The sequence below is a fragment of the Patagioenas fasciata genome, chromosome 12, assembly GCF_037038585.1.
Source record: "Patagioenas fasciata isolate bPatFas1 chromosome 12, bPatFas1.hap1, whole genome shotgun sequence".
NCBI classification, from domain to species: Eukaryota; Metazoa; Chordata; class Aves; order Columbiformes; family Columbidae; genus Patagioenas; species Patagioenas fasciata.
The window spans coordinates 9,939,231-9,951,879 of NC_092531.1; the positions used below are offsets into that span (position 1 = coordinate 9,939,231).

The following is a 12,649-nucleotide window of genomic DNA, read 5'->3' on the forward strand; positions in this document are numbered from 1 at the left end:
ACTCAGACAATTAGTACATTTAATTGTAACTTTACAGTGTGTGTCTTCTTTAAGTAAATATTTGCTGTAGGGAGAGAGGGAAGAATAACTTGTGATCTCTTTAAACCTACTTGATTAAACAAGATAAGCAAGTGTGATTCTGCATTTCTTACTACAACTGTGTTACAGTAATATGCATGGGTAATTATGTAAACTAATGTCAGTTTGAACTGTTCGTAAAAGTTAATGCAGTAATTAGATTTTTTTGGCCCAAGGCCTTGAGAATGTTCATGATCATAAATACTTTCAAGCAGGATTTGGCCTCGCTATTATGCCTAGTTAAGCAGAGAAATAGGAGACAGAATGAACAACAGAGGACACATTTAAAGATAAAAAGAGATGCTATTCATTCTACTTGAAAGGCAATGGTGTTCATCTTAGCAAACCGTTTGTCCTGAGGAAAAAATGCTTTAAATGCAAGTGTAATCCATATATTCCTTGTCACATCAGAAGAAGAAAAGTTTATTCTGGAATCCTCAGTAATTTATTAATTTGTCAAATTTTTGTCCTCTGAATCATTCAACAAATTTGGTTTGGTGTCTCCCTCCCCAGAATACCAGAGTTACAGTAGGCAGGTATTTTGTGAGTTGTTTATGCTTTGTTGAAATGGAAATAGAGCTTTGTACGTCTGATTGCTTGCTAAGATTCCATGCTCAGAATCTCATTTTGAAGAAATACCATCTCTTTGCTATCCATCCACTGCTTATAAATGCCTGTGAATAGCTACTTAGTTTGTTAATTGGAAACAGAGCACTATTGTTTATTTTTCAATAAACTGCTGAAATTTAGACTGTTGTTTGTCAGTGAGAAGCAGCTCACATTTTCTCTGTTAATGTTAACGTGCAAAGGCTAGCCTTTAATTTCAACTGAGAGTCCGAGCATTATGTTCTAATTTCAAGTGAGATTCTGCCAAGGGAAATAAATGGCAGGATTGCACTGAAAATAACCGAATCAGAAATATGTGGCTTTTTCTTAAATTCCTGCAGAGGGCAGTAGAGCACAGAAGTGTGAACATCAAGTTAATTTAGTTCCATGGAAAAAAATACTTATCAGTGAAATTTTATTAACTGTACAAGCCTGCATGGGTTTGTGGGTTTGGTTTTTTTTTTGGCCTGCATTTCACCTTCCTCTCTATAGAGTCTCTGTAGTCCAAAGTTTGTACTGTGGGTTTTATAGAATGTGAAACATCAGTCAAAATCTCTTGCTCCAGCTGTAGTGGAAGTCCAATGATTATCAATTACGAAATGTAGATCAATTGTGGAATTTTTTTTTTTTTTTACAACAAGTGCTGATTTTTCTTGTATCTTCACTTTTACAGCTTACTCCAATATTCCTGTTGCCAAAACTAGAATACCAAGCCTATTATGGTGCCGAAGCTCTTACAGAAAGTGAAGTTTGTCAGTTGTGGACAGAGAGCATGTTGCATTCTGAGTGCTTATTTTATATTGGTGAGTTCATGTGTTGATTTTTACTCAAGAAACATGTATGTCTGAATGTTCATAGAATAACAGAAGACAAAAATGCTTATTCAAGGTATATTCTATATGTGCTTATTTATTTTAACTTTCTCATCTTGGTTTTCACTTTTATCTTAAGTGTTTTGTCTAAAATTTCTGTTCTGTGGTGAATGAGGATATTTCAGCTTTGGTTTTAGATGAATAGCATCCAGTAATCTTTGTTTTCAAGAGCTGCATTTGTTTGCCTTTCAAAGACAAATGTATCAGTAAGCATGAATTTACTTCTCTGAAGCTTGTAACCTTCATGACTTAAAGTATCTTTGGTTTTTAGGGGAGGATTGTTTTCTGTCTTTTTTTTTTTTAATGAGTCATACAACAGGAATTATTTTGTCGCAGGTGTGGTAAAAATATTTCTTGTTCAAATGTGAGCTATAAATATGTCTTACCATTTTGTGCAATCATTTTAAATACATTTGTTGTTATATACAAAAACAGAAGATGAACAGAGGATTGAGTATGTGGCTCGGGGGATGCAGATTCCTTGGCCTTTGAGCATGCAGTATGGGAAAAGGTCAAAAGTGACTTATTTTTATTTGAGAACAAACGATAATGTTCATATTTCTGCACTGATAACTTGTAGACAGATAAGATACAAGAGAATGAGGAAAAACAAGATAGGGCTAACGCAAGTTCTGTTGGTCAGAAATAAGAGAAATTACATGCTTTGGAAACAATGTACATGTATCTCATACTTAAGGTAATTTTCGGGCTTTGCAGAAATGAAATTCCTAATAGGAAGAAGAAAAATACATCACATAGGTTTATTGAAAACTTCTTTCCATAGCTACGATATTCTTCAGGCATTCCAAATACTGGATGATCTTTCTTAAACACATTTTCCAGGCTGTATCTAACTGACCCATGAAATTTGATTTTCTAATATGAGATATGACTTGAAACATCCCTCTCAAAGGGATGATTTTGATACTCTTTGTCCTGTATCATGCAGCAGATGGAAACAGAAGGTAATGTAATAGAATCGCTGAATGAAAAGTAACGTACATGCAGTGAGAATGAAGCAGGAAACTACAAATGTTGCGTAGAAGAGATGACAGCTGTAATTCAGAGCACAGAAAATACAATACAATAAAGCAGGCCTCAAAAGCATGGAGATGTTAGCAGAAGGATATCTTACTTGTAAAGGCCATTTTTCCAAAATTACATAAACCAAGCACACTAGGAATGCAGCATTATAAGGAAAGTTTCACTAACACGTGTCCTGTAGAAAATGCTGTATTCATGTTTGTACAATGACATTTGAAATATCAGGAAGGTTTATGCTATTAGGAAGCGTGTTCTGTAGAGAAATGAAAATAATGCATGTAAAGAATGTGGCCATGTTATTTTAACAGCCCTTTTGGTATACGGAGAACTCTCTGATACCAATTGCATTGTAATAAGTAAGTTCTTAAAAGAGAGAATCTGCAAAGTTGTTAGTCAAAATGTATTTTAGAATATGTTTGGCACTTGCTACAGAGCGAGGAGAGTCCTGTTTGTGCAGTGAAGGAATGTTCTACAGTGGGGACTGCCTTGCTTTCCCATTGTAGAAGAAAAAAATCTCTGTTTTTGTGGTTGTTATGGCAGCAGTTGTGGCCTGTGGTTGCTTAACCTTTCCACTTGAGCGCTGAATTACACTTTTGCTCTTGGTGTCTCACATCAGAATAGTATTTTTAGGAATGCTGAGTCCTCTCTTTCCTAATTTTTGCATAGAAACTTTGCATCCTATCATAAAATTATAAGGTTTATGTGAATAATATTGGAGGTGATAGTTTTGCTGACTGCAGCTTTCTTTGTCTGCTCTCCATGTTTAACAGAAATTATGATTCTAATTTTAAATTTTAAAAGCAATATTTGCTGTGGGGTTTCCCTGCTCCAAAAAAATCCTCACAAAGAGATAGTTAAGCACACAGTTCTCCATTTCAAATTTCATAACATACAGTACTGAAGCATTTTTATCTTTTTTTTTTTTTTTCTTCTTTAAGCAAGCACAACTGTATACTCAATTGCACTGAGACTTAACCCCCCATAGGAAAATTTATCAACGTTTTTATTAGCATGTCCAGAGTCACAAGAAGCAGGAGGAAATAGTGAAACTGTAGAGAGAAGCCTAGTCTGCTGACAAAGTACACAAACCTGAAAGAATGCAGGTCTGTCTAATCTCCTATCAGTTACACCATGGCATGAGTGCAGAAGTTTGCGGACAGCTCAGCCAGCCAGCATCCCTTCTGTAGAGGCTCACAGGAGCGCAGGAGAAAGCAGGCGGCTGGTGGCAGGAGTTATTCTGGCATCACCAGCCATCCCCTGCCATACTGAGTGTCCCTGGTGACTCCTCCATAGATACTCGCTGGCCGTGACACGGGCATGGAGCCCCAGGCTGACGGGCCTCAGTGGCCTGGCGCCGATGCTCTGTTCTTGTGCTTGGGAGAAAGTGTCATTGGGATTGAGAAACCCTGGTTATTCTGGCGGTGTTTGTTTGTCGGCTCTTGCATGTGCTTCTTCCAGCAGCAAAGCCTGGGGTCCACAGGGGTTCTCCTTTTGTGTGCTCCAAGGAAGCACAGGATTACTGGGGGTCATCCCAGTGTGTGGGGCAGGCGCGCTCCCACCACTATTTAAAAAAAAAAAAAAATCTGCTACAAAATCAGCATTGGATCTTCAGCATGTCACCAACTCAGCTCCTCAGATCACGCTAAAATTTGAATGATTTACAGTGAAATATCGTGTCCTGTAATAAAGAACTTTTAAAATCAGCTGTAGTAGAGCCACAGACTTAGTGCTCTTTTCAAATTTACCCCAGAGTATGAGTGCGAAAATATGGAATAACTGTTTGAAAACTGTGATCTTAGCAATAGTAGCACAATACCTAGAGCTTGTGTTCTTGTTCAGACAATTCTGAGACTGTATAGATATTAAGTGAAGCCTCTAAAATTGAAGTTTCAAGCATGTGGCAGACCACAGTGTTAAATTGCTAAGGAGTTCTTTGATCTTGAAAAAACTTAATTGACTGTCTCAACAGTCTTTTGTTTTGCCAAGTAAGTATGCATGGAAAGTTCCTTGGATCTTGGTCTGTGCTCCATAATTGTCCAGCATTGTACTTCAGTGTTGTGTTGCTCTGTGTGGCTGAGGGAGGAATCTCATAGCTCAGCGCAGTGAGTCAGCAGTGCTGCCAGCTCAGGAGATGAGAAAGAAAACAGAAGTGTAACTATGGTTTCCTGCAGAGATTACAAGGTGTGATATTAAGTTGAATTTTTTTATTTCGTATGATGTCAAAAAAGGTAGTGTTTGTTTGCACAAAAACAGAGATATTATCATCAAACCTAGGAGTGCTGTCCTCCTCTTGCTAGTAGAGCACCTGACTTTGTTGTTGATTTAAGTTTCCTTGCTACTCAGATCGGAAATCCTGCATCTGCAAATGGAGTAATCTCTGTGACATGTTTCCCAAATAAGATACTTGTACTCGATCAAAGCAGTAAATAAAGTTGCGATAAGCTTTGCTGATTAATGGGAACATTTTACCCTGACCATTATTCATTTATTTGCATTTGCATTATTTTACCTTCACTTGAATACGATAATATTGGCCTATAAATAAAGATTTGATAAATCGGTTGGAACTAAAAACTTACTGTATAGGTAGCTTATTGAATGTAAAATATTTTCAATCCATCACTTCTCAAATATAAAATACAATAATATAAATTAGGGATGAATAGTTCATAGGGTTTTTTTTTCCCTTAGCTGTGCTGTCGATTAGTTTAGAAATGGAGAAGTTTCTGATTTGAGGAGAAGCTGATAAGGAGTGGAGCTCTACAGTTACTTTTTGTTCTTGTGCAACATTGAGAAATACTTTTTACCGTTCTGTGCTGTAAAAGAGCAAAGTTTTTTATTCCATTTAAAATATATTAGGTCTGTAATTTATGCTTTTGCATTTATGCTTTTATTTTTAGTTTATTAATTTAAATAATATTTTTCAGGACGTATTGATGCCTTTACATCAAAGCTTATTATGGTAGAAAAGATTACTGCAGGAGTTTTGAGAGAAAAACTTGGATTGATTAAGTAAGTATTTTTGGTGGGGTTTTTTACTGATGAATTTGAACCCCTTACAAGCCTTGCAAGTTACTATTTTTGTAAATTTTTTTCTTTCTTTGCAGGCCTGCAAATTCATTAAATATACTTCATCACATTTTGAAGAAAGTGTCTGAGTAAGTCCTCCATTCTTGTTCATTCTTTATTTGCAACATTACCCAGGTCATCTTATTTCTTCCATAGGATCTCTGTCTACTCTTTGGTTTTATTTCTTTGGTTACATGAAATATTTTATAGATTCTTTTAGGTAATAATGCAGTACTCTGCAAAAACACTTAGGAGTACAGGTTTTGTATAAGTAATGCTAAACAATAATAACTTTATTTTTATGAAACACTTATTCAAGAGAGGAGACTGGACACGTCTGAGATGGTTAAACAGTTTACAGGAGTGGGTTGTAATATCATGTATGTATGCTGACATTTAAAATTTGGACTCCTGGTTTTTGTCAGGGTTTTTTTTTGCCTAATCTGTAGAAATACTGTTTGTGTTCCCTTCTGCTTAGCTTGACTTTCAGCAGCATATGTCTTTCTCTGTACAACATTGCAACCTTTCTCTTGTGCCTTCCTTTATTTGTTTAGCTACTTCAAGGCTTTCAGTCTGCAAGCACTTTTCAGTTTTTTAGTGAAGCAGATTTCTTGCACTGTGCGTGAAGCCTCTTAATTCAAATTACAGAAGAGTTTTCCTGCACTTGATGATTTCTGTAGCTTTGTGATTTTTGGTATGAGCACTTGGTTGACATTTATCTTCCCAGAAACGGGTTTATAAACACATCAGTTCTGTGCGTCTGTGTCCATATATGTGCATTATGCTTTGTAAGGTGCTGGTTAAAGAATTATGATTTACCAAATATGGATGGTTTTCAGGGTATGCTTAAATGTTTTGCTGAACGTTATGACAATCTGTACATCAATGATAAATTACTACATTATAAATGCATTATGAACACATGAATTAGAATGTATTTATCAACGTAGTATAATTCCTGGTGTTTTTTTGTCCCTAGTCTTTTTACAAAACAGGGACTGATAAATAAATATGTAAAGATGTTTTGCTTTTCCATAAAGAACTTGGTAGCTAACCTGATCAAATGAAACACAACAAAACCATTTAAATAATAATTTTCATTTTGAACTTTATCTTTTTAGCTTGCAGGAGGGCTCTTATTTATTGACTCATGCTGCAGGAGATTCATCAGTTGCAATCTACAAGAGTTCTCTTGGCAAGACGAGAGCATCCTATAACTTACATAAAGCTCACTGTGATCTGCCTACTGTACCTGCCACTCTTTCAGTCCCCTGGGTGCCACTAGATCCCAGCGTCCCCTTGCCCTATCACAAGAGTCATGGAAGAATTCCATGCACCTTTCCACCTGCGCCCAAGGAAGCCACATGGAAACAGCAGGTCAGTATCATGCTTGATGGAAAAGCAGATGAGCAGTTCTGAAATAATCTATTACAGTCCCTTGGATATATAGCTAGTCTATTTATCTGTCATCTCTGGGGGGCAGAGAGACCCTTTAGAGTTCTAGATCCGCTGCCAAGAACAGAAATGCCTTTTGCCTGAAAAATATTTCAGGTAAGATTCATCTCTCCTAGCTTTAAACATTACAGTACAGAAAAATAACGTTTAAGCTCCTTGTGCTGTTAACAGAGGGGAAATGGAGTATTTTGTAAGATAGGTCTCCACACCAGGATGGGCCTCTTAAATAGACTGCAGAACTTGTGCCGTAGAGTTGTCATTTTATCTCTGATAACTGCAGGAGTAAAGATGATTACCACAACTACAGACAAGTAAAATCAGGTAAGGTGAATTCTACTGTCAGGGTCTATTCCACTGAGCTCTTATTGCAGTTCTCTCTGATACATTAAGTGCTTTTTTAAAAAAAAAAATACACTTTCCCACACCTGTTTGTTGGCAAAATTTTTTCAAAATGAAGATTTACATCTTTAATGTGAACTACTAATACTTCTGGACAGCAAAAAGAATGTAGCATTTGTCTTAATTGAGCGCTTTTTAATTTATAGACTTTTAGTACAGCTCAAACAGATACAATATTTGTATTTATAAGAATTTTCTAATTTTATTTCTGTGATGGTGCTTTTTGTTCATGTACTTCTTCTTCAAACAATTTCAGGAAGGGCCTTCTATCCTGGTTTCCTGTTCTTTCAATATCACCTTCATCTCCATTTGTCCTTCTCTCTTTCCCCCAGATCTCAAAGTCTTAACCTTGTTGAGCTATTTTAGCAGAAATGGACATGTCTTGGAGCCTAAGATATTAAATTTTAACCAGCTTAGTGAAAATAAGTAGCCAGGTAGAGGAGAGGGATCCAGATTGGTGCTTTCTCTGTGGGACTGTCAGTGAACACTCGACTGTAATATTTGCTATCTGAAATTTGATGCAGACAAGAGAGGTTGTGAGCGAATCAGCCACACATCAAAAAAAAAATTGTCAGAGCTTTTACATTACTAGGTGTGGGATAATCGTATGGCGAAACAGAAAACCAAATGATGTTACTCTTTAAAGTACTTTCCTCAGTCTCCTCACACCACTCTTGGAAATCTTTCCTGTCTTAATATTGATTCCTGATTCAGTGGCTAGGGTGGAGCATCTTGGATCTGTTCTTCATTGTTTATAATTTTAAGTGAAGCTCATGTAAGGATAACAGTGATTTCTCTGCAGTATAGAGCTTTCCTTTAGGCCCTCTATGCCATTGATCACCTGTTTCTTGTTGCTCTGACCTCCTTCACCTGTGGGGAAACTTCGTTGTAATTCACATGGTTTCCCTGACATACAGAAACTTAAATTGTTATTGGTATGCTCTTCCCTATACAGTGACACATTCTTAACAATATATATGCGATACTGTTTCTAAAATAAGAGTAATAAATTATTTTGTGTAGAGGCATTTGAGTACATTAATTTAGGAAAACACAATTTCTGTGTCTCAGACAAACATAAAATTGTGTGTGGGTGGCTCACTCCTTTCTACTGAAAATTAACACCCTTACACAGCATTTATATTCTGCATTTCTTCGGAGTGCAGTTAAATCTAAAAATGTTTTAGATGTTTGAATATGATCTGCCTTTCAGACATCATTAGGATAAGTAAAAATTAATATGGCCTAAAAGTCACTAGCATCTGGTTTTGTTGCTGTTGTTTTTAAAACAGAATAGAATTTTTTGAGAAGAAAAATTGTCTGCATCTAAAGAAATTTTTACAGAAATTTTGTGGAAATTTTTTAAATAATCATTGTCATTTGTGCTGGTGAATAAGTAATGCATATTATGCATTGGAAATTTCCCAAAGATTTCACTTTCAGTTCTAATGTTTTGAACAGTTAGTACAAGACTTTAAAAGTAAGCAAATTCTCACATGTTATTTTTCTTCAGCATATGTTTACTCATTTGTGTAAAGGCCACATGCTAACTCTGCCTAGCTTAGTGCACTGTGGGATGCTTTTTTAGGCCCAGTTATATGTTTTAGCCACATCGTGACTTCATATCAGGGCAAACTGGAGTTGTTCATCTCTTCCTAATTCCCTCCTTTACTTTGGGTTCTGCCAGAAGGAAATCCAGGCCCCTGGGCAAGACAGAGGCCGGAGTGGTCAGAGCCCCTGGTGATGGGAACACCAGCCGTGCCTGTTGCCCAGTCCAGATGTGGCCTGTGAGTCTGGTTGGAATGACAAGAAGTAAAAGGCAGTTCTCTGAAGGTAGCTGTATGTGTCTGTGCTTAGTACAGACCTAAGATTATTCACATTCTAGTTCTTTTTTTTTTTTCCTCTCTCTCCCCATGTGTGTCAAGATGACTGGGGCGAAAGGGCAATCGGACACACCCTGTGAGGGAAAGCCAGTAGCTACGGAAACAAAAGGCAGTTGGGCGAAGCCTGTTAGAAATGAAGGTGTGGCTACAAAGAAGCTGAAGAAGAATTACTGCAAACAAAGCATGATGAACAAAAAGCGAAAAATGAAGTACAACAAAATGCAACCGAAGTGGGAATAGCTGAAGCATGCTGTGATAAGTGTGGCCTGGAGAAGGACAAGACGAAACAAGAAATCTGAGGCTTTATTGCAGCTTCAAAGGAGCCAGAACAGGCTGGCAGGGGAAATCCTCCACAGCTGAAGCATTTGATAAACCTTTAATTGTTTCTTAACTCAGTGGACACTTTTCATGTGAAAAAATCTCAGATTCAGTCAGAGGAAGAAGAGGCAAGTGACTGCAGCCAAGGGTAGGGGACAGAAGTGTCTTCTGTTGGTCTCATGACTTTCTTAGCAAAACTACAGCTTGAAAAATGAAGCAGTGGTTGACAGCGATATCTGATATGATGTAACAACAATAAAAATAACTTTTCAGCTTAATTCTTACTGAATTTTTTTATTATGACATATTCTTAAATTATATTTTACTTTGTGTATTGTACATTAGGGGAGCAGCTTGGATTTAATCACTTAATCCTTTTAACATGCAGTGTCTACCAGTTTTTTAATTACTTAGAAAAATACATTTTAGGATGCTGTAAGAAATGAGGTTTGGGGAACAAAAACTGTGTGTATTTGGGTAACAGGTGCCATAAATTTGCACAAGAAAACTTACAAGCTATGGCTTAACAGATAAAACAGATATTTTTGTTTCCCCACAATGATTTCCAAAAATGGTTTGATTTCTGATGTGTCTTCAAAAATGATTATGCAGTTATTTATTGTATTACTGAACGGCTACAGCCTAAATCTCATCTCAGATTTCACATTGTTATGCAGTAGTGCTTACCTGAGGTATTTAGGTTTGCCTGGAGGAACAAGTGGTAGGATCAAGGCCTTGGTCATCGTTCCAAAGACCCAACTGGACTACGCTGCACATCAGTAGTTTGCTTGAAATATAGAGCTAAACTGACAGAGGGAAGTTAGGAAAAGAGAATACCTCCTGTTTGTGAAAAGGCGAAGCACTGTGGTGACATACGGTTTTCTAGTGAATGTGTTGTGTGGAAAAATTAAAGATGTTTTGAATGTTTGGTATATAAAGGCATTGTGTTCTCTGATGTGTTTGTACCTAACATGATTGCTTGTGCAGGAAGATTCCTCTGCATTACACCTGTTTTGTGGTACGTACTTTCAGTGTTTCATCAAATAGAATTTCAACAGAAACAATTCTCGAAATCGAAGCTTGAAAATTATCTTCTCTGTCATTACTTTTGTTGTGTGTTTTTTGGATTTGTGCTTATCTCTTCCTTTGTTAAGAGTATTGTTTTTAGATGAGCTCATGAATTCTTGAAAGCTTCAAGAATAAGTCAAATAAATTATTTTCCTTTTTTGACCTTTTAGAGAACACAACTACTTCAAAATGTCTGAACCAATTTTTGTTTGCGTGATGTTCTGGAGAGCTCTTTGTACGCTTAAACTACTAACACAAAAAATGACCAACATGAAGATTTTCTTCCGAGTATTTTATTTGGATTAAGGAAGTTGCCAAGTATACACATCTGATCAAGCATTCTTCTGCTCACCAGGGCTTGACATGACACATTTTAATGTCATGAAAGTAAACATAAAGTATTTCCATTGCTTACTGGGCTATACATGTTACAAAATCCTGAAGACGGTTTGCTTAAAAGCAGGCTTAAACAAAGAATGGTTATTAAAAAATATTCTTTGTGAAATATAAAGCATTTTCTGAATATTTTTCCCCACTGTTAGATAGATTTAAAGTATTATTCAGTTAATTCTTTTTCTGGCCACTGCTACTTTTAGCTGCATTAATATGCTAATGGCAAGCTGAACTGGGGTAGAGCTGTTTGCAAACTATGAGTAGACCTGATGTGAGATCCTAAATGCACTTAGTGACCTCTCATAACACAAATATTTTAGCTGTGAGTCATTTTTGCTAGATAAGTAACTTCATGTGGGGGCTTAGAGCAGTTTTCAGTTTGTATATAGAAAAGCTTTTGCTAGACTTGTATGGAATTTAGTTTCCCAGTGCAGTTTCTTATCTGTTAGAAGTTCATGGTCTATTTGCCCATATATCTATATGCCTAAAAGGCTTTCTCTTAATAGTAATTCTCTTTCTATAGTAGTATACTAAGTCTTTCTCTTAATAGTATACTACTATACTATGGTGTTATACTGCTAATGATAGTATACTCATTGTGGTTTCTTATCTGTTTAGAATAGGTGAGGAATCTGGAGTTCATATACAACATGAGATGGCTTTTTGATTAACTTATGTTTTATTTGATCTCTTTTGCATTAAATGGGACTCAAGTAATTTGCTCTGAGATGAGTTAGTTGTTTGAAAGACTCTGGTTTTGTTCACATGTCGCAGGCTGGTGGTGGTGTCATGAGTTCTGTAGATTGCATGCTACTGAGAACGATGGCCTGTTCATTTTCTCATGGCCATGCAGCATGTAGATTCATAAAATTCATACACAAGTTACAATTTTTACATACAAGTTGTAGTACAGCAAGCTTTCTGATGGAAGATGGGAAACTGCGATTCTCCGTGACTCTGAGGGTGTGAAAACAAATCTTGGGGATGTTCCCCAAGAGGAGGGATTTGAAATATTGGTACAGAACCACATCACTTGGATTGCACCTGGATGTAAACATAGGTTGGGTTTGCGTCTTATGCATTTCAGATCTGCATGCACATGAAAGGTAAACAGTAGTTTGTTTCTGCTGATGATTTTTACCTCCTTCTAGCTCATATCACAGCCTTTTCCTATGTCTGAGCAGGAGTAATAATGGGGTAAAATTCTTAATGTATTTGTCTTTGTAATCTGCAACATCCTGATAAGGTCTTACACCGTGAGATTCTGGGGGGAGAGAGATGCTCATCTTAACACTGTATGCAGGCTAAAACTTGCCCTTTTAGCAATATAATCTAGCATTAAGACAATATGTTCTTGATCATCTTGCAGATGGATATCCCCCTTTCTGAAAACATTGCTTTGCTTTTCAGCATGCTGTGATTGGTGGAATAAAAATGCAGCATTATGAAGTGTCATGGACTAAA

At 36.7% G+C, this 12,649-nt stretch overlaps 1 protein-coding gene across 3 annotated transcripts in view; it reads left to right on the forward strand.

Annotated features, from left to right (window-relative positions):
• Window positions 1-12,649, forward strand: part of ICE2 (interactor of little elongation complex ELL subunit 2) — a 41,959-nt gene that overhangs the window by 12,540 nt on the left and 16,770 nt on the right. For 2 of the 3 annotated variants that reach the window (XM_065847258.2, XM_071813821.1), the window contains 5 exons: window positions 1,358-1,487; window positions 5,528-5,612; window positions 5,708-5,758; window positions 6,791-7,046; window positions 9,449-10,974. In XM_065847258.2, coding sequence (XP_065703330.1) covers window positions 1,358-1,487; window positions 5,528-5,612; window positions 5,708-5,758; window positions 6,791-7,046; window positions 9,449-9,646 — 720 coding nt within the window. In that variant the 3' untranslated portion in view covers window positions 9,647-10,974. Of the gene's footprint in view, window positions 1-1,357; window positions 1,488-5,527; window positions 5,613-5,707; window positions 5,759-6,790; window positions 7,047-9,448; window positions 10,975-12,649 lie in introns of those variants that run through there. The other variant, XR_011741003.1, reaches the window with a different exon arrangement.